This window comes from Mchenga conophoros, linkage group LG11 (assembly GCF_057382185.1).
Source record: "Mchenga conophoros isolate Kocher_MC1m ecotype Shallow Benthic linkage group LG11, M_conophoros_male_GT1.1, whole genome shotgun sequence".
Taxonomy (NCBI): domain Eukaryota; kingdom Metazoa; phylum Chordata; class Actinopteri; order Cichliformes; family Cichlidae; genus Mchenga; species Mchenga conophoros.
Window position 1 is genome coordinate 14435008 of NC_140536.1, and position 21548 is coordinate 14456555.

Below are 21548 nucleotides of genomic sequence, written 5' to 3' on the forward strand. Positions count from 1 at the left end.
AAACTGCTGTTAAAAGAGGTGCTTGCACTTGTTTATGATCAGTTAGTGAAGTGCATTTAATTACCCTCCATGGAGGCAGTAAGGGTTTCACAGGAAAAAAGAAGCGACTGCATCTTAATTTTGTTTCAATTTTTGTTAAATAAATAATGACACAGTGTAATATGCTACGTGTTGTAGTTCATTTGGGGTTGCATTTACCTCATTTAAGACCTGTTAAGGACCGAATTATATTTAATATGTTTAGAAATGTAAAAACTTACTGTATTTTTACCATAACTGTATATGGCTTTTTGACAGGCTTATGGAGTTTTAATGTTTATGATCTGTGGTCGCATTAGGGTCTAAAAGAAAGTGAAATTTATTTTTACAGTGCAAAATGTTAATTACGTAATTAGTTGTAAAATGTAAACATTTAATATCATCATATGATTAATTCCTAAAAACCAGCACATTACATAAATAAATGTTTTTTCTGCATGATATAACTTGCACACCGTTGTTTACAAAGAGCACTTACATGGAGCTTCACACTCCCAATAACTTCAATTTGTGAAAAAACAGAGAACGTAAAAGCTTTCGTTTCATCATTTATAACGAAAAGAAAGAAAATAAAACAGAAAAATAAGTGTTTTGAAGCTCTAAATGTATATAGTTCTGTTTTCTTCTTGTTTAAGGGTTTTGATTCCACCTCCCATCTAGACCGGCAACTTACTGTGGCTGGTGCAATCACAATTAATCACAATTAATATTATTAGCATTACTAGTATTCCCTGAATCGCATTAGTGAATAAGAGATATTTCTAATAATAAAGGTTGTAACTGAGACTGTCTCTTTAATATGATAAAACATAAGAAATCCTTTTCCTCAGTCTTCCACAGAAATGAGCGTGGAGCTAAACCAGTAAGCATCACTCGGTCACCTGTAGCCTCCTGCTTCTCCGCCCAGAGTGACTCTGGGAATTGCAGTTTTTCAGGCCACCATACTACGTCAGCGGAAGTGTTTTGAGCGTTCGCGAGCTAGGTCACATTGATTCAGTGGGGGTAATGTTTTAAGAAACATCATCGCAATGGAGGCAACAAATACAGGTATTAAAGTCCGTAATGCTCTCAAATGCTTTTCGTGTATTTCGTGGCATACTTTTAATCAAAGCTGTCCGAGTTAGCTCGTTCTTTATTGGCTGTATTGAACTGTAATGGACCTGAGACGCTATAATAACGTTAGCTAAATGCACTTAAAGAGGCTGTCGCCACTCTAAAGGAAAATGCTGAGTTAATTACTCATAAAGGAGAACTTCTGTGCCCAGCGTCTCAGTTAATGGTCCTAAACATGCCTCGCCTTTAGCTGCGTGCGGTAACCCGCGTTTAACGACAGTTGAGCACAAGCACGCATGTCTCCCACGTACACCTATGATAATTAAGGGAAATCATATTCAGTAGGCTTGATGCGGTTGATGCTTATTGTGATGCTTACTTGTGATACTCACATTTGCTTTGCTTTGCTCTGCCGTGTCAGAGGAAGCCCATCTGAGGCATGTGGAGAAGGATGTGCTGATCCCCAAGAAGATGAGGGAGAAAGCCAAGGAGCTCTGTGCTGACAAGGTTGAAGGTGGGATTTTCTCCTGTCCACACTAAAGTGTCGCTCAGGAATCGACTTTACACAGCAGGGTCACTTTTTAAGGAGGCCGTTTTGAACTGTCACAGTCAAGAAACATATGCCAGTTCACCTAATTGTTCCAGTAAGCCATTAGAGTCAACCAGCATACAACTGAACCCAAATAGAAAGCAGCCATCATTAAAACGTGTGTTTGTGCACTGCCTTATGTCAAACAGCTTTTAGTTTTAAAAAAGCAGAGATCTTGGTTAAATCTGTGCCTCAAAGAGACTTTTCTTTGGTCTTCAGTAAGAACCAGAGTACCCAGAGCTTTGATTGGGATTGACTAGAAAAGTTTGAAAATTCAAGTTGCTAACTATAACACTGTGATGCTAGTCAACAAAACGAGGGCGAACATCAACATTTGCCTAATTTCACAATTGGCAGTAAGATGGAAATGGAAGTAATTCAGTCTAACTTGTCTACTTTGTTTTTTTTTTTCTAAATTATTTTTGATTTGCCACAGTTGGAAAGGTATAGGTTAAAAATAGAAATGTATTGTAACCAATGGATGTACTGGTAGCTGCTTTATCTTCAGGCCCTGGGTATATCCTGGTTCATGGTGACACTACAGTGATTCAGCTGCACAGTGATCATAGGTACCTAAAATATCTCAAGTTCTATCAAAACCAAAGTAAAAAAAACAAAACACAATGATAACTGACCACTGACTTGAGTATATGCCATTGACAGGCTAATTAGCTTAGTGTCCTGTACATCCATCACGTCAACAAACTTTTTCTGTTTTTTCTTCTTTTTTTTTAAGGCTGGAGCCTATCCCAGCTGTCCCTGCGTGAGAGCCCAGTTATACCATGTGTAGGTCACCAGTCTTTTAGATGGTTAGCACAGAGAGATACATTCACACCAATGGCAAATTTACAATACTTGGAAAGAGGGAAGGGTGTAACATTGCTGTTCTTAATTTGTCTTTTAATGCAGGGTTGTCAAAAATGTGGCCCACAACACAATTTTATATGTCAAGAGAGACTTTATTTTGTTGGACAAACCATGCAGCCAGTCACACGCAAAGGCAGATTGGGATCATAGCGTTAAATGAAAGAAAGGAGGAGGGCAAGTTCTGAAGACAGCAAGTGTAGTGGTTCAGGCCAGGTACACAGAGACACAGGGAAGCTGGATTTAAATGCAAGCATGTCAGGAAAAAGTGAAGAAATGAGTGAAAACGTGAAGTGAGCAGCATCTGGCTGCATTTCAACGATCTTGGGTTTCACAGGCCTGAATGTGCGCTTGAAGCCATTTATAATTCTTAACTTGTTTGATCTGCTGCTCACCACAATCAAGCACAAGCAGGAATTTTGGACTTTTAACTGTATTTTCAAAAGTTTTACAGCTTTTCATACTGATAAAAACCTCCCTTATGGCCATTCATACTACACAAAGTAATAGGCAATAAACAATTAACCTCTTAAACCGCAATGCTCCCAGTAACAGAGGCAAGAAGGAGAGCATCTGCTTTAATGGGATTTGCCACCAGATCTGTTATTTTAATATAGACCCGTGTGGTATCCACAGAAATGTTAAAATCTCAGCTAAAAGCTTACAAAACAATTTCAACAATCACCAAACAGCTAAAATATTAAACGATTAAACAGCAGGTAAATAGATTCGGAAAAAAGATGTAAAACCAAAGGGTGAATCCCCCCGTTCACCCGACGACATGTACATGGACATGCCGTCAGGTGCTGAAAGCCAACATCTCCCAGATTCCAGAACCCGCAGGTCTCATCACTCTCCAAACAAAATTCAGCTGAACGGCAGCAAAACAGACCAAAATCCTGCTTTATGTTTAAAGAAACACTTTAATGAATCCTCACTTACTTTTGCCGTCTTGCTTCCACCACGATAAAATCGCACTTCCTGCACAGCTCTATCTCCCTGTGTGCTTCAAGACTAGTTTCCCATCAGAAGTCTCTACTTTCTGCTTTATTTCCTTGCTAATAAGGCACCAGTCTGCCATTGCGTACAGCGCTGTTGGCCACTGTTTTGGCGCCCCCCCCCCCCCCCCCCCCCAAAAAAAAATGACCCCTGACAAGAAAGCCCAACTCCTCCTACAATTTAAGTCCAAAGACTCATGCTGACAGCATGTCACAGCAGCCTTTTCTTTATCATGTAGAAAAACATTTAAATATGTAGTTTCTTTGCACTGATAGAAAAGGGAGTTTCACCTGTCCGGTCCACTTAAGATCAAAGTGAGCTATATGTGGCCCTCGTGTAAAATGAGTTTGTGTTCACATTAAAGCAGGGGTGTCAATCTATCAATCTTTTAGAGAAATGACTTGATGTCATTGCAGACACTGAGGGTGAGGTAAAATGTTGTAGTTAATGCTGTTCATGTTATACAGTGGTTAGCTTAGCAACTCAGCAGTATGCACAGGAGACATGCCGGGGCATTGGTGTTTCATTGTTTACACAGAATTGATCTGTATGAAGCATGATTTGGGCTGGTTCAAGTAACTTCAAGGTTAACATTGGGTTTTCTGTTTTATGAAGGCGATCATTCCTTACTTGGGTGCATCACCGTGGTAACATGGTTAGGGAATCTATCCAAACCTACCTGGCCCTGTGCGAAACATAATTAAACTTTTAATTTTTTGAGCCCTGTTATATTTGGTGTAAAAATGAACACATCGTTTCATAAAAAGTACCAGCCATCGAACATGGTCTGCGCCTGCTGCTGTTTTAGCACCTGGATGAGTTACTGCGATTGATGGAGTCATGAATTGTGCTCTCTAACAAATCTTAAAGGCTCTTAAGTTCAATTCAAATTTCTCCAAAGAAGAGTGGGTCAAAATTCTTCTACACCCACAAGTCAGCTATTCACCTGCTAGTCAGGCTCTCCATTTTTATTGGTCAGATGCTGTCAGCGCCACACCTTTAGTGTGAATGCGCTCGTTGTTAAACCCTGGCTTTCCTCCCTGACTTAATATCAATAATCACCTTCGTCTTGATGGATGCTCAATCATCCAGGTAAGTAAATCTCCAAAAGTTTATTCTGTTCATCTGGATTTAGCGGGGTTTTTTTTTTTGGTTTTTCTTTAATCAATTTTATATCATGCTTTTTATTTGTTTTTGTTCTTTAATGTCTCTGTAAAGCACTTTGAATCACCTTGTTGTTGAATTGTGCTATATAAATAAACTTGCCTTGGCTTCAGTGGGAGAAACGTTTCGCTGACTTCCTAGCGCATTGTTCCTTCAGTGGGCTGGTTTCAGTCATTATGCAAATGTACTGTTTATAAGATTGGGGAAACCTGCAGTCAGCTGAGACTGAAGAAGTCACTTGGATGAGTGACGAAACGTTTCTCGCACTGAAAACGCTCCGTCCCAATGAACAGAATCAACTTTTGGAGAATAATCACCTTTGCGTGACCACTTAGCCTTGTTGCTTATGTTAAGTAAAGCCAGATGAGAGGGGTATGTTGCTTTATATTTCAGGCCTTGGGGAGCTCATTGAAACATGACAGCAAAATAATTAGACGCCATCAGACTGATAGAAGAGTCTAAGAGAGGCTTCAGGAATGGAAGCATAAACTTAAAGCGTTATTAAAACGTTGTTCTTCAAAATGGGGACTGCATGTGGCGCTGCATGTTGCTGCCCCCATTTTTGTGTCATATTGCAACATTGCATCTTTCCTTCCTCAGGAATTTACTTTACTCTTGACCTTCTTGAATCAGACCCTTCTACTTCTTCTTCTTTCCGGTATTGAGTAGCAGGCTAATTGGCATTACAGCAGTTGCCTCTTTATCTACACAGACGCACGCACGCACTTGGCTACACCTCTGCTCCAGTGTGCCCCGTTTACTGCAGCAACACATCAGCCCGACAGTCACGGTTTTATGTGGTTTTTAGAAATCTGATGACAGCTTCTATGAGCTAGGGTGTACTGCTCACACGAGGAGGCAGACAGAGGTGATGGGACATACATGGCTGGGCTGTGGGTAGTGGAAACCCCCCTCACATTACAAGTTTCTCGTCCCACTCATTTTCACACCTTCATCCTCCGCCCTCAATCATCTATTCTGTCTGTTTGTGTCTGCACTACTGGGCTCCTGTGTGTGTGTGTGCATCTGTGATTGTGTTTTACAAAGACAGTGCCAAAAAAAAAAGAACCAACACAATCTACAAGTATGTTTTCCTGTGTTATTGGTATCTGCATATATGCCTGTGCACACCCCACAGTTGTGTATTGTAGGCTTTGTTGTTCACGCAGATATGTAGCACTGACCTGTACAGAACTCCTTTTGTAGTTTCACCTGATGAGTTTTCCTACTACGCTGATGATTCATGTCAGGACTCACATGCCTTTCAGAGTCTTAAGTTTTTGAACAACCCCCACACGTTCATTTTGATTACTGTTGTGTTTTTGCAGAAAAGTGATTGGCTGCTAATTGAATTCCTTAAATTTAAGGTGGGGAAACAAGAATGAATGAATGAATGGATTTTTCAGTTTGTCGGTTAGAAATGAATAAATCCTGCTCAAGATCCTAACATTTATTTTCTACCATAACTAATTATGTATAAGGTCTTTTTACACCACATCTTCCTCTAAAGTACCAAATCTCCCGAAATGTTCAAGCCTCATGCTTCTGCTTTCCACTAACTGCCACTTCTGCGTCGGTAAAAATGGCAAACCGAACGACCTCAAAGCAAAGGTGGCATCACACTTTTCTTCAGAAGGGCCTCTTTTCGCATGAAACCAGTCTCGTAGATTCGTCTCCTTATCCTAACTATTCATGTGCGATCAGAAACGCAGCCTCTATTAGTGCCGTGGGACAGGGATGAGGCGCTCTTTGATTAGATTAGTCGCACAGTTCTGCTTCTCTAAATTGGTTTTGCAGTTAGTCTGCATCCTCGTGAAAGAGTGTGTGATAACCATACTGATGCCGCAGATGAAGGTAATTACGATGTCAGCTGTTTGAAGGGGACACAGGGGCAGCGGTTTTAATTAAAGCCTCGAGAAAGAGCTTGCTAACAAGGTGAAGACTCACTCGTCGACACCTTGTTCAGTGCCTTTAATGTGGAAAATACCACTAACAGGGGCATGAAGTCACTGTTGCATCTTTATAGAAGAAGGGCTTCTCGTTTTGGGCTCCAGTTTTATTTTCCGGGCACAGGCACCAGCAATTGATGTTGGCCAGAGAAGAAGGAAGGCAGCAAAGGTTGAACATATCTAGTAAAACTGCAACCATTAGCAGCAATTCTTAAGTTTAACATTTCTGATAATATCTAGTCTGATTTCTGGAAAAGCTCCACTTACTTGTTCAGTTATTGTAAATAACCTCGTCTATCTCCAGGCCTCACTGGGCACCGTGTTCAGTGTAGCATTACCTATATTTAATTCTTGGGGGCATAGACGTGTGTATATTTGAGGATGGTGGGATGACTGTTACAGGACTAATGTGGGAGCAGTGCGACCACAGATATAACCACTCTGTGGATAGTACGGTTAAGTTCAGTCCTCATATGAACAAGGAAACATGGGTTTCGGTTTGATAAGAGGCTTGGCAAGGTGACTTCCGACTGGGTTCCTTCTCGTGGAGATGGGGCCCGTCTCGGTTTGCTCGTAGCTATTCGTTTTCTTGTTTGCGGTAAAAAAAGGTAGGCTCTTAATTGTGATTTTTGCTTTGAGGTTACTGTACGCATTGAGCCAGTTTCCCTTTTTCTTTTTCTTTTGTTGTTGATTTGTCCTTTCTGACTTCTACACTCCTCTCTCTCCCTCCCTCCAGCCTTCAGCCACTGCTGTAAAGAGTCTGGTTTCTTCATGGTGTTTAAGTGTCGAGGGGAGAACGCAGCCCTGAAGGAATGTCTGACACGACAGTGAGTATTGTGCGACAACACTCATATAGAAAGGTGGCTCCCCATGTGTTATAACAGAATCACGCCAGTAGCTTTTACACACGCTTGCCTACTCTCTCCCACTCCTGTTGACTCTCTGAATTGCCGCCTGTAAAGTCTTAGTAATCTCAAAACCTATCAGAGTGATGAAGGTCTACCTTTTGTGTTCCACCAGCTACCAGGACCCCGCATTTTTTGAAGAGTGCAAGCAGGAGTACATTCGAGAGAAGCTGGAATTTGAGAGGACGGGGATTCCAGCCAAGAACATGAAACAAAAACTTCCGACTAGCATGTAAAATAACAACACAACAAGCTTTATTTTTAAAGTGTACACAGACTTACACTCTGCCCAGAACTGCAGGATTACGTGGCAGTGCTATGGACAAGTGGTTGTATTTCTTGTAAAGCTACATGCTTATGCGTGAAAGGTGAGTGAAATTATTTGGATCATAAAGAGTGATCAGAATGTCACAAATATGTGATTGTACTGTGATATAGCAGCCACCTGGAAGAGTTTCAGTGCAGGGCAGCACATGGTGCGCAGCTGTAAACTGAGGGATGCTTTGCACCTGTTGAACCACTTGAACATGTGTCTATTGCTCCTGCAGTGACGGCACGAGTGACGAATCTGCTCAGTTGCCTTTGGCTGGACCCACAGCTTTGAAATTCACCTGCAGAAGTTGTTGTGTAATAACTTACAAAGGAATTGATTTTAAAAAAGAAGAGAAAAAAAAGTAATGGAAATCAGAGATGGAGATTTGTACACTATAACTTGGAGGTAATAATAAAACCCTGTGTGATCATGTGATTGTTGCAAATATTAGAAAATTTTAAGGGCAGTCAACATGAAATGTTTCTGAATAAAGGTTTAATATCTGTTTAACTCCATCAGACTTAAAAGATGTGTTTTTTATGATGGTTTGCATTTTTCAGCAGTGGGACTAAAGAGTCGCACGGTGAAAATTTCCTTTGTTTATTTAGTGTATTCGAAAGCAGGATCAACAGAACTATAAAAATTGTAAAAAGAAAAAAAGCTACAGCTGACTCAGTTTGTTCTTTTACATGTTCAGGACTTTTACCTCCAGTGGCTAAATTGAGCTAAATGCATACTTTTTTTGCATTAATAATTTTTTTGTTATGGTTATAATAAGAACCAATTTACCATTAGCAACCAGCATAAGTATGTATTGTATATAATCTACAACTGCTTATGTACTAATGGCACCGATGGAAAGAGTTGCTATAGAGGTCCTATATTACTACTGCTTTAAATAATAAGCTACAAAATTACAAATTATAAAATTAGATCATTACAAACATTAGCATGTTTAACATGACAATAGCCTGGGATTAAGGTTGATAGTGTAAAATTTTCTATAATTTTTTTTTTAAACAATTTTCCCCCTCTACAAATTTTGTTTCTAGAAACTAAAATTTTGTTTGAAATTGTGAAACAGGATTTAAAATTTAAGATAATTTAGGAAAAACAACTTTTTTTTTTCTTTTTTTTTTTTAACATGGATGTTTCAATTCATCATTTAGGCTTTGTGGTACAGAGAAGGGCTTGCTGTCCCCTTTGCAGATATTTAGCTTTAAAAAAATGATTTAATCATCATGGCTTTGTGTTCAGTGTTCAGTTTTAACAAACCACATAACATCATGCTTGAAGTGAAAACAGCGCAACCTCACGGTGTTGATTCCTTTCATTCATTTATTCGATCATATTTACAAACAGCCGGAAGTGCAGTAAATCTAAAATATAATCCATATCTACTGTACATTGCATTTTGGTTTGCAAATTGTTTACAGAAGTATGAAACTACTGCTGTAAAATAACATTTCTTAGAAATTAAGAACAAAAGACCACAATCATGATACAGATAAGAAAAAACTAAAACAAAGAAACTTACCCATGGGCCTTTGTGCTTTGTGCACCTATTTGTTAAGTCACATCTCATATTTAATCAGGTTATTACATTATTGTGTTGCCCCCAGCACAGGTAGCTCTTAGACATATCAGGCATCTTGGGGGAGAAAAAGCAAAAGCTAAGTTTTGGAGTGTATAACCATGTTTGGCAGAGTACTGAAGCCCACCATATACATTTATACAGATATGCACATTTCTTTCAGTTTCTTCTGTTTATTTGGTCTAAGATTCTTCAGTGCCCTTAGTTTATACTTTTTCACTACTGGGAGACCAGAGAGAGACTACCCTCAGTCCTAAACAGCAGGATTAACAATCAGCACAGTGCATAGTTCACATTTTCTAATGTTCAAAATGATGTGCCAAGTGTATGCGGTGCATTCTGCGAGTCCTTCAAAATAAATGCCGTGCTAAGAAACCAGCAATTCACAGCCTTACATCTACATGTCACTTCAGAGGTGAAAAAAGAAAGCAACACAATAGATGGTGTTGTCAGATACCAGACAGACTTGAGTTGTGAAGGTTATGAGAAATCATTGAACCTTCTCTGCCTTCTCTCTCTTTACTTTGATATTAATCCACCTCAATAAAAAGAAAACTTAATTAGCATTTCAAATTTGGAGCCAAAACCTGTAATTATCCTACAGTCAGTGTATGTATGTCTGTCTTCACCGTATAAAAACAAACACATCAACTCCTCCTACCAACACATCTCCTTCACATGACCATTAGACAAACATGGAACTACATACCCTCTGTAATTTACAGTGATCAAATGTAAAAAGACTTGCATTGGAGGAAGTACAGTTATACAAATTCTAGCACTATGCTGTGGCTCCAGTGATCAACAGCCACAGTTTATGGTGGAAGAGGCCCTATGATGAGATACAGATACAGGCACACTGTTGGATGTGAATATACACACACACATGCACGCACGTGCATGTGCTCACACACAAATTAAACTGCTTGTATGCATACTTGCACACAGTTATGCATGCGCATACAAGGACACAAACATGGACAAACTATTCTGTTGAGGATTTCTCATCAACTTTTTCTCTGCAAAGTCAGAAATGTTCACCGATGCGGTGAGCAGAGATGGCAGATTAATGAGTTTAAAGTCTTTACCTCAGAAAAAAAAGAAAAAGGCCTCATCTGGCCTCGTTTAGTTCCCACAACCAGGAGGTCCAGTCTCATCCGCCCCACAAAAGTGGTCTTATCACATTAAGGCAGGTAAGGTGGTAGCTATGTGGCAGGGTTGGAGAGTTTATTCATTGTTCCATTTGTTTATGTTCCATCAAATTTCTAACATTTATTTATCTTCCAATAAATTATTAATCATCTGTTCTCCCACTGTAACTTAATAAGGCTTGGCCCAATCTGTATGGGGAGGGCTCCTGGGGCTGCAGTTACCCATTGAGGACGAGGAGTTGGACGCAGCGGAGTGTCCCTCCCAGAACATGGCGTCACTGGGTTTTGGGGGACTGGGGAAGGATCGTGAACTGTCATCCAGAGAGGCCTGGTTCAGGGGAGGCGGGGGAAGTACAACGGAGCAGGCGTCGCTCCCAACCAGACCCTCTCCCGAACAACTCTGGGGGGGCCATGGGCCGTTGTACCAGCAGTCCTCCCTCAGACTATCTGGCAGCAGGGTGCCTGACGGACAGCCGGTGGGGGGGCAGGGGCGGCCAGAGCATGAGGGCAGTGGGGGGGCACTGGGGGGACGAGGCACTGATGGCCGAGGAACTGGGGGGTGGTTGTTCTTTTCCACGTCGTCCAGACACTGGACGGGAACTGTTGAGGCAGCTGCAGGAAGAGAGGAGGGTGAGTGCAAGAAAAAAAAAAAGGATGAGGAAAAACGAGGGTAAAAGATAATCAAATGTTAGATGTGGTTGCACAAAACTGCATTTTTCTAGTGAGACCTGCACAGACAATCACTGCATGGACTGTGGCAATGTCCGTAAAACAAGCACAAATATTAGAGGCAATTGTTCAATTACCTTTTCTATCATTTTGGTGATACTTCAGTGACAAATTTCACTGTTGATTTAGTGACACTACTAGCTTTCAGTCATCACTGCCAAGTACTGAAACCCTTACATAACGAATAAACAAATGCTGCCTGCCTTCACGTTAGACATGTTTACATGTCACTTAGACCAATGGTTCTTAATATTTAGAATGGTGAGCCTTTCATGACGTTGGAAATATTAAATAAAGATTGATCAATCTGACAGATCTTAAGTGGTGATTTTTGGCTGAATGCTATAACTTTGCAAAACCCTGCACGACTCCAAGATGGTTTTTTTTAGTAAATCTGGAAACTTTAAAAAGAATAATAATTTTATTGCACTTATTAGCAGTGTTTTACTAGACAGTAAAGGTGTTTGTTTTAATGAATTTCTCTAGCAAATAAAAATAGCGTGTTTTCTGTCATTTTAACTAAATGATGTCGGCAGCACAAATGAAATGCTCTTTCCTCACCCAGCTAAACACGTCTTTTTTTCTTTTCTTTTTTTATTTAGCACTGAGATAACAACTCTGTATTTCTTTTCTTTTTTTTAACAAGTGGATTAAACTTTGGTTTCTAAAGCGGTTAAAAAAAAAAAAATCTAAGCTCTGATCTCTAACTGTATAATAGACCTCAGTGTAAAAACAGAACCGGAGTAAAAATCGCACCCTGTGCAGCGGGCGGCGAGTTCCACAATGAAACCTTTGCACCATGTAAAAGTCACCGCTTGGGAATCAGTAAATAACAAAAGCAATAATTAGATTTTGTCCTCGAGAACAAAACCTAATCAGACCTGAACGCACAAACACATTTTCTTTCATTTCATACAAAGCATATCCTTACACAAATCACATGTCCTAATCTCACACAGACACATCATTGCTTTGCTTTCAAATCATCATCTTGAGCGAATAATAAAGTTTAAATGAGAGTATCTGCTCCTGCTTTTTTTTTTTCCATACCTCTCTCCATCCACACATCTATCCATCCATCCCTCCCTGCTATGCTTCCATGAGATGGTCTCCTGAGTCTAGGATTTGAATAAAAGTGATTCCAAAGGAGGAACATTAGAAGAATACAGATACACAGTATGACTGAATAAATACATAGCACACCCCCCTCCTCCCTCTGCCCCGCTCCATTTCTTTTGCCGCTCCTGCTTTCCTCATTTCACTCCATCTGCTTCATCTAAGTTACAGGATTACCCTCTTATTCAGTGGAATAAATAGGGCAAGATTTATTTTCTTGCCATATTTCGTTCTAATTTTCACCTCCTGGTCTCCTCTTCTGACACTCCGAGGGAATCGACAACAGAGGTAATCCCTCCTAGGGTAGCATACATCATCACAGAGGGAGGGGAATGGAAGGATAGACCATTTCATGATGTCCTTTATCAAAGTGTTGGAGGACTTTGATAATATCCACAGTCTTATCACACTCTTATACAAACTGCAAAAAGAAGCAGGAGGAGAAAACTTCTTGGGAGGGGGAAAAAAACACTCCCGTTACTGAACAGAAGCAGTTCATTAGTTTCCCTGTTGTAATTACTTCAAGTACTCATTAACAGTGTTAGATCAGCTAAATGTGTTTGTCTCTCTATTAATTTACTCTGTAGTTACATCTACATACAATTGTTGCAATTTGTTTTCTTAATCTTTCATCATTTGTCCTCACTTCTTTAATAAGTTGCAAGCTTTTTTCAGGGGCTTGGGTAAGAACTGCATGTGTGTGCAGATGTGACGTACAACAACAACAACGTAGGGTTTGAGTTTTTCTTTTTAAGAGCCCTCTATGGGAGGTGGACTCTGCTTTGCTAATATAATGGCATGGGGAAAAGAATGAAAAACACACTGAGGTTAAATCAGATGTAAAGCAGATCAAATGTAAAAGATTAAATAAAATATATAAATATTGGGAAAAAATGAAATATGATAAGAACAGGATAAACATTCAAGAAAATGTCAAATAAAACAAACAAAAATATTACCTGGTTCCTAAAGGGAATGATATAAATGTCAATTATTTTTAGGGTAAAGACATGAAGAGACTGAATACATTTTGTATGGTTGCTTTTAGGAGGTTCATTTAGGTGGCGACCTACACAACAATGCATTAATGCTATAAAGGAGACTCCTCACTGTACAGGAGCTGAGGTGGTGTGAAAAGGACACAGTGGAGCACAGTTGATTATCACACGCACTAAAACAAACATTAAGCATGGGATGATTTGTATTCAGACACCAACTGTGGCGCAATCCTGAGCTCACTCACATTTCTGCAGATGTGCCTCACCTTGTCGCGTCTCACTGATCAGTGGCCTGAGTTTCCTAATCAGGCCTGTTTGGTGCTTCAGCTCTGAATGGAGACGGCCGACCTCAGAACACAGAGCTTTGTATGTCTGCTGCATGCTCTTCTCCCTACACAATAAACAAAGCATTTCACTTAAATGCAAGTTTCCTCAAAGCTGGTGTTAGAAACACCCAACTGTCAGACAGGATCTTGTGGTAAATATCATGAGCAGCTATAGAGTACGCTCAGGAAAAGGAAATATTTTAGAACAATCTTATTCTGAAGTCAAATTCACCTGTTCACTGAAATTTCACAATGCCAAAATGCCACCCATTATGTCAATTTTAGTCAAAAATTAGTGGATTAAATGTACATATAAGATTAATCTATTAAATAAATTATAGACATACCAAGGTGATCATGTGCTTCTTTGCTGACACAATTAATATCAGTGACTACAGTCAGACAATACTTAAGAGGAAAAACAACAACAAGTACTGGTTGATTTGATGCTTAATCAGCCAATAACATTATCTGTATTACAAACAAGAAGACAAAATAAATAAAAACAGTGATGTATTTAAGGATGGCAACACCTACAAAACACTCTTATAAAGATGCAAAATGTATCAGCACTTGTTTTGAGTCCTAACACCTGCCTCACACAGCAAAAAACATGAACAGAAAGCCTATGGTGGAAAAACTAGGTTTTTGTGGTGCTTAAAATAATTAAAAAGGTAGACAAATTATAACATTTTCTTTCTTAATAAATGTTAATAAATAAATTCCATACAGACGTTATGCATGTCAAAATTCTGGACTTAAATTTGACTTGTGTTGAGCACCCAAGTTTAGGGTCTAGCTCTTCATATACTTTTGAGGTTACCTCCACATCATGCTGCAGACATGCATGCAGTCTATGATGAGCAGATTCATAACGCTGCACCCTCCTCTAGTGGCCAAACAGGACAAGTACAATTGAAACTGTGGCCATACAGAGCACTGCATTCACAAGCTTTAGCTTTCAAAGCAAAGACATAAAAACAGTATATTCTGTAGTTTCGTGTAAACAGTGTTCCTACCTGATTCTCTGTAGTTTCATCAGGGCGGATCATTTAAAACTGATTTTTTTGCTTAAGACTGTGCTTTAGGCAAGACTTCCCATCTATTTACAGTTGCTTCGTAACTACAGGTTACAGAAATTATGGTTGGGCACTTTTTAATGATATTCATAAAACACTATACCTTGCATTATACTTTGCATCACAGGTCTGGTCCAAGTCTGGTCCGTTAAGGCCATGCGGCTCCCCCTAAAACAGAGTTAAGTTATGCAAAACAGAGAGTGGAGGTGCAGTCTCTTGGTTGTTTCGGACAACCCTCCCCCCCAAAAAAACCAAACAAATCTGCATCCTCCACTCCACAACAACTCACACTTATGTCCGTCTGTCTTTTAAGAGTTCATCTCCCAACTGTTAAAGATGTAGCATACCCACCCTGGCTTTGTCTTCACTACTGTGTTTCCCCGTGTCACCCTGTCTCTCTCTGCCCTAACACCTCTACCGATTTCTCCTCCTTTTGTTATGCGACAAGAGCGTCTCTCATCTCAAGCGCCCCCTCTATCCTGTTCTCTGAAACTCCTTCTTCCCTGTTTCACTCACCGCACTTCTCTCTAGTAGCCGATTGTTCTCCAGTGTCACCCTCTCCAGCTCTTCCTGCAGTTTGTGGATCTTTAGCTCAGTGTTGATCCTTTCCACCTGCCAGGAGTCCTGAGAGCTGTTCAGGCTCTTCATCACTGTGGACAAGCACGCAGAAAAACAGATGGAATTTGTGTTACAAATGGTACAAAAGGCATAATTAATTAAAGACACTGACTTTTACACTTTTAGCAACCAAATATTTTAACATCAGTTTAATCATAGAGCAACATTTTACATTTACATTTTCATAGAAAATCATAGGTAGTATGGAAGTAAAGGAGAATGGCACATGAGTCAAAATACTCGAGCCTGTCCTGTATTTAAATTGTACTTGAATCAACATATATGTTATATATAACCACAAAAAAACCAAATGTACTTAAGAGTATTGCAACATAAAAATGTTATCATATCATATAAATCAGGTTGCTGGATTTTTTCCCCTACTGACTATATGACACTATTTATTCTTCTAGTACTGTATTAGATAAAAGTGTTGAAATAAATGTAATTGTTACTCTGTTACTAATCACATTCTGGATGTCAAGGGTTCCTCTCAGCTTTAGGAGGATGTAAGTGTACCCTTTGGGATATTACAATTAGTTCTCATTATTTGAAAATGATACGATTTTGCTGGTTTCGTCAGACCTTCAACATTGCCTGCAATGGTTTTCAGTGTGAAGTGGGTAGGATAAGAGGCTACCAAAACAACTGGTGTTTGAGTAAAGAATCTGAGAACCGTGCCATGTTCATGACTGAGCATAAAATGGATTGACAGAAGGGCTGGTGCTGTGTCAGATGTAATGCAGGGGATGCTGGAATATGAATGACTGTTAACGCGCTCTAATGGCCGCAAGCTTCCGTTACAGAATAAGAGAAGTTACTTTCCTCTGAAGGGTGGCTGGTTAAGCAGGTGGGACATCCAGATCGAGAACAGACTGGAGTATCTGCAACTCTACTCCAAACAGGTGCCAGCTGAGATTTTTCAAACTTCTCATCAGGTTGTCGCTTCGAGGTATAATGGGCACACCCAACTAGTAGGTGATCCCAAGGTAGACCAAGAGCTCATAGAAGACATTATATAGCTTCTATGGTCTGAAAACATGTGGGAGAGAGGGACGTCTGAACTAGCTCAAATACTCTACTGCTACCATGGTTTAACTCATGAAAATGGATGGATGGAGATATTTTAAAGAGTAGATTATTACTTCGATTGTCCGACATAGCTAATTATCAAACAATTTCAGTCCTTGAATTTAATATGATTAAAATTCAGGAACAGGATTCTTTTCCTTGTATTTCATCCAAATCTCATGTGCTCTAAATGTCCACTATCTGTTTCATCAGAGGACAGAACCATTTCCACTGAACAGTTCAGAGACAGCAGGCCTGTGTACTCTACCTGTACCTTGGCTGGTGTCCATTTCTGTCCTCAGCTGAAGCAGCTCCACCTCTTTGGTGTGAAGCTGCTCCATCAGAATCCTTTCTCTCTCACTCGTCTCCCTTTTCTGACAGAGGAAAAAAAACAAAAAAACAAAACAGACAGTGAGCCAAAGAGCATGAAGGTAGAGTCAGTGTATTTAAAACAATGTTTCAAACTCTTACTTTTGCAGTCCCAGGTGGGCAAAAAAACCAAACTCTCTTTATTATCCTTATACTTGAAAATAAGCTACTGTCAGGTTTGGAAGACATTAAGCCTTTAAGCTTGGCTGCACTGTTAGTTTATGAGATGTTCAGATTAATCAGTAAAACGCACCAGTTTGTTAAGCTCCATCTGCAGGTCCTCCTTCTCTATATAGATACCTCGGTAAGCACTGAAGGCCTTGTTCACGTACTGGGGCCCCTCTGATGAATGAGCATCTGGCCTGAAAAGCTACAGTGGTGAAAGAAGAAATAACAGAGAAGAAAGTAGAGGAGAAAAAAAATGTTCAATTTAAAATGTTGCGGTAGGAAGTCACTTTCCTCCCACCACATCCTATCTTGATGGACCAAGTGCTGCAGCACATAAAACTAAAACTGACAGATTTTAAACAAACAAGCTCGTGCTCTGCCCACATGTTGTGCCCAACTTTCGCTTCGGTCTGCAATCGGTATTAAGACCTTTGCTGTTCAAATAACTCACTCTCTCACTATATCCGTTTACTGGATCCTTTGTTCTTAATTCCAATTTCAAGAGCATTCTTCTCTGCTGAATATGAGCACAGTGTTTGCCAAAGACATACTTCTCCAGACCGCCTTTCTTTTTTAAACAGAGCACATTTATTTCTCATTGTTGGGTTTTTTCTGTTTTGACAACAGACAAACAATATTAATGATGCTGACATGCATACACTCCAAGAGGTTTTTTTTTTTTTTTTGTTTGTTTTTTTTTTTTGCAGTGAGATATTAGTATTTTGTGTTTGTCCATCATTCTGAAGTCGTGCACAATAGAAAAATCATTCATCTTTGTTCATAGGTCACCCTTTGTAAACATTGCTCTCTGGTTGTTTAGACAGCATGATAAGCTCTATGTTCTTAAATTTTGTCTCTCTCTCTCTTTTCTATCCCCATCTTCCCTTTGTTGTGCCATCCTCCTACTCTTTCCTACTCTATTCTTCCATCTATACCTTGTCTTCAAGCTGCTTCACTCTCTTCTTCAGCAGGGCATTGTCTCGCTCTGTCTCTCTCAGCCTCTTTTTGATGTCCTCGTATGCCGTGACCAGGGCAAAGTGGGAGGCGACCGATTCGTCACCGGCACACACCGACACAGGACTCTCAGCAGCAGTGGTGTAGGCTGTCTCATGTTTAAGGATGCAAATGTCATCATCCACTGCTGGGGAATCCATACCTACACAGGCCATATTCTGAGGCAGATAGAAGACCTGGGGGATACATGAAGAACTTCTTTAAATATCCTATATTTGTGTGAAGAAAAACAAAGTCAAACTATATTAGATTTATTATCATATTAAGAAATAAATATTTTCTATATTATCCAACAAACAGTCTACACTGTCAACTTGTTCTATTCATTCATAAGGCATTTAATGTCTGTAAGTAGAATTCTCCTAACAGTCAATGGTCTTTTTAAACCACAGTTTCACAAAAGAAGAAAGCCCCGCCAGAGGTTGACATCAGAAAAGCCCTAAAGACAACGAGAGGTTTTTAGCATGCAAAATCAGTTTGTTCACATATTGCATGCAATTTTGTGCTGGTGCTTCCTATTACCCTTGGGCACTTGACACTGGAATTACATGATTTTGATTTAACACCAGGGATGAATGTACTTGGAAGGTAGGTCCTCTTCAATTACCAACACTGAACAATAAAGGAGTCAGATCTGTAATAGTCTACAAAAGATCTACCCCCCAAAAAAGGCAATTTGCAATGTGTGATTTCCATAACATGTACATAACATTGTGTACACTAAGTTTCTGGCCTATGGCTTTGAATGAGAGGCTGAAAAAGAATTTATCAAAAAGAAACTTTAACTCTGCACATTTACAAAGAAATATCTCACACTGACTTGAATGCCTTTGTTAAAGGAAGTGCCAGCAGAGCTGACTTCCAGGAACGATATGAGTGTTTCAGTAAAGCTACTTGACATTTCCCCCACACCCTCCTGGATAATTTCTGCTCGGAGTAGCTCGGTTTCAGAGACGGTGCAGCTTCTTGATGATGTCAGCATGCAATGATGCAGCAAACACACAGGAGCCAAGTTTTTATCACTAAAGGCCTAAGCCTTTAGAAAAATAAGTTTAAGCAGAGTTACCGAATAGGTTGATAGACCCGCGGAGATGAATAGAAACGGAGAAATAGAGAGAAAAAGGAAAACTGCTGACTTTGACGACAGTCGGCATGAAAGCGAAAGCGACCCACAACAAGTACTTAAAAACGAAAGTGGACGTGAATCCAAAACAAGGCAAGAAGAGCGACGTAATTCCGTTAAGACTTCTCCACTTAAAACAGGAAAGCTAACAGCTAAAAATCTTATCTCAGCTGAAAAAACACAATCTTCCACACAAAGCGACAGCAGAAAACATCTATAATCGTTCTGAAAACAATCAATGAATTTCGCGTGTATACAAAGCTAACGTTACGCCGTTAGCTTCCGCGAACAGTGCTGACAAACACCAAACAACCCTGACGTCCGGTTGTGAAACAGCCAACAATAAGAATAACACAACAATTAAGCAACGGTCTTTAGAGAAACATAAATACATATCGACAGCTCCGCGCATCAAAATGATTGATCTATTATGATGATAACGGCTAGCTATGCTTGGCTAACGTCTTCTGGCTAGGTGCAGAAAAAGGATACGATTATTTTTTATTCTCGACTTTCAGTTACCGTGTTAAACGCTGTCCTCAGTTAGGTATCGACTGACCACATAGGACTGTCATTTAATTTGGAAAAAACAAGAGCTGGTTCAAGGAGAAAACAAAGAGACAAGGCTCGGCACTGGTGCCGTGTCTCGACCGAACTGACAGGTGAGAAAAACAAAAACTTCCGGGAGTCACTCCGCTGCTCAAGTCCTTTCAAAGTAAAAGCACAGTCTTAAAGAGCGTGTGCACTTTCTCACACAGTTACGATCACCATAGCTCCCATTATCCTTTCCTCGGTATATGCATACCACACGCTTCATGAATTCTGCCATAAAAATATAAATATTTGCTCCATGTTCTATACTTCCAACCTTTTATGTTTCTCATATGACTCCCCCCCCCCCCAAATGCTGCAACTCTAAACATATGAACCTGTGAAGGTTCTCAGTCATCCAGGTCATCGTAGTCAAAGGAGCTTGCAAAGAAAAGCGTCTGGACTTCTTTAAGTTGCTTGAAGACGTTCCACCTCTCATCCGAGAAGCTTCTTCAGTTCTAAGGTCAAATGGTGGAGAGTCCCAGATATAAACCTAGTGGGAGTGACCCCCCACAGAGGGACAAAAGGACCCCCTGATGATCCTCTAATCGCCTGAGCCAAGGTGGGAAACTAGGCGTGGGTCCCAATCAGCCAGAGTTTCGGGTGTGTTCATTGTGAAACCTGGCCCCACCTTATCATGCGAATTCCTGAGGTCAGATGGCCCAGGATGTGAGTGGGCGTTAAGGCGTCTGGGAAGGGATCTCAAAACTGGATTATAGATGGCAGAGAGTTGGTGTCGTAAACCGCCGCCTCTGTTCAAAGATGGTCGCTCACAGTGGACATAGATGGATTCTTTCACTCCTCTTTCAAACCATCTGTCCTCTCTGTCCAAAATGTGAACATTGGCATCCTCGAAAGAGTGTCCTTTATCCTTAAGATGCAGATGGACTGCTGAGTCTAAACATATCACATGTCACAGTCGAGGGCAGAAGGCACTTCCTCTCCCCTCCTAAAATCTCCAGCAGCAAATGATGAAGTATTTGCTGCAAGTATCTGAAAAACTGAGATTTAGGGCTTGGTCTAGAAGGTGCTTTGCCGCTTCAGGACCTGGGCATCTTGCTGTAATTAATGGAAGCATGAATTCTGTTCTCTACCAGAAAATCCCGAAGAAGAATGTCTGTCCATCAGTTCATGTGCTGATGCTCAAGTACAAATGTATTACGTGTTTAAAAGTTGAATACAAATTTAATGCCACAAACTTGAGTTGTCATATACATCTGTGAGTTTATGTGTACAACAGTATGCACATGTGGTCTGTGCATGTACACACACATTTTAATCTAAAAAATTTGCTGAAATTAAAGTCAGAAGCTTTCTCAGAATGCTGACTTTTTCCCCAGAATTAGTTTTTCTCAGAATTCTGACTTAAACCTCAGAATTCTGAGAAAAAAAACTCAGAATTCTGATGGAACTCTGACTTTAATCTCAGAATTTTAACCTTTTTCTTAGAATTCTGACTTTTTTCCCGCGCAGAAGTCTGGAAAAGAAGAAAAAAAGACCTGCCGACTTTTCCCCCCCAGTGGCTCTTCTTCTTCTTCTTCTTCTTCTTCTAAAATCACTCTTTAAAAAATGTGGTTTGTATTTGCTCCAGGTACCTTTTGTTGTAATATGCAATATATACAATCTGAAACAGGTAAGTGTCACAGATATGTCAAAAAAGAAAAGAAAGAAATCAGGTAGTGTGTGTATATTTTTCATGGCACTATATTAATAGATAAAGCTAAAA

The 21548-nt window shown here is 40.0% G+C and overlaps 2 protein-coding genes across 3 annotated transcripts; one reads left to right on the top strand and one right to left on the bottom strand.

Moving 5' to 3' along the window:
- The first annotated feature begins 958 nt into the window (after positions 1–958).
- Positions 959–8390, top strand: cmc1 (C-x(9)-C motif containing 1). Its single transcript, XM_085291064.1, has 4 exons — positions 959–1086; positions 1514–1606; positions 7394–7484; positions 7678–8390. Exons 1-4 carry the CDS (start codon positions 1068–1070, stop codon positions 7796–7798), a joined length of 324 nt encoding a protein of 107 aa, XP_085147190.1. The 5' UTR covers positions 959–1067; the 3' UTR covers positions 7799–8390.
- Positions 8391–9199: 809 nt separating this feature from the next.
- azi2 (5-azacytidine induced 2) lies at positions 9200–19910 on the bottom strand. Of its 2 annotated transcripts, none has more exons than XM_085291063.1 (8): positions 19754–19910; positions 18030–18284; positions 17180–17296; positions 16832–16931; positions 15385–15518; positions 14972–15036; positions 13730–13854; positions 9200–11232 (listed from the first exon to the last, which is right to left on the bottom strand). In XM_085291063.1, exons 2-8 carry the CDS (start codon positions 18261–18263, stop codon positions 10790–10792), a joined length of 1218 nt encoding a protein of 405 aa, XP_085147189.1. In that variant the 5' UTR covers positions 18264–18284; positions 19754–19910; the 3' UTR covers positions 9200–10789. The 2 variants fall into 2 exon arrangements, with proteins under 2 accessions (XP_085147189.1, XP_085147188.1); XM_085291062.1 differs by having other exon boundaries at positions 16826–16931.
- Between the last annotated feature and the right edge of the window lie 1638 nt (positions 19911–21548).

Bases quoted from the DNA above. Each gene is read 5' to 3' on its own strand.
- cmc1 (XM_085291064.1), top strand. The intron at 1,607-7,393 runs GTGGGATTTTCT...CCCTCCCTCCAG, and splicing joins CTGTGCTGACAAGGTTGAAG to CCTTCAGCCACTGCTGTAAA. The intron at 7,485-7,677 runs GTGAGTATTGTG...GTGTTCCACCAG, and splicing joins AAGGAATGTCTGACACGACA to CTACCAGGACCCCGCATTTT.
- azi2 (XM_085291062.1), bottom strand. From the start codon at position 18,263: ATGGCCTGTGTAGGTATGGATTCCCCAGCAGTGGATGATGACATTTGC. The intron at 17,297-18,029 runs GTATAGATGGAA...TCACCACTGTAG, and splicing joins TGAAGCAGCTTGAAGACAAG to CTTTTCAGGCCAGATGCTCA. The intron at 11,233-13,729 runs GTGAGGCACATC...CTCTTCCTGCAG, and splicing joins GATCAGTGAGACGCGACAAG to CTGCCTCAACAGTTCCCGTC.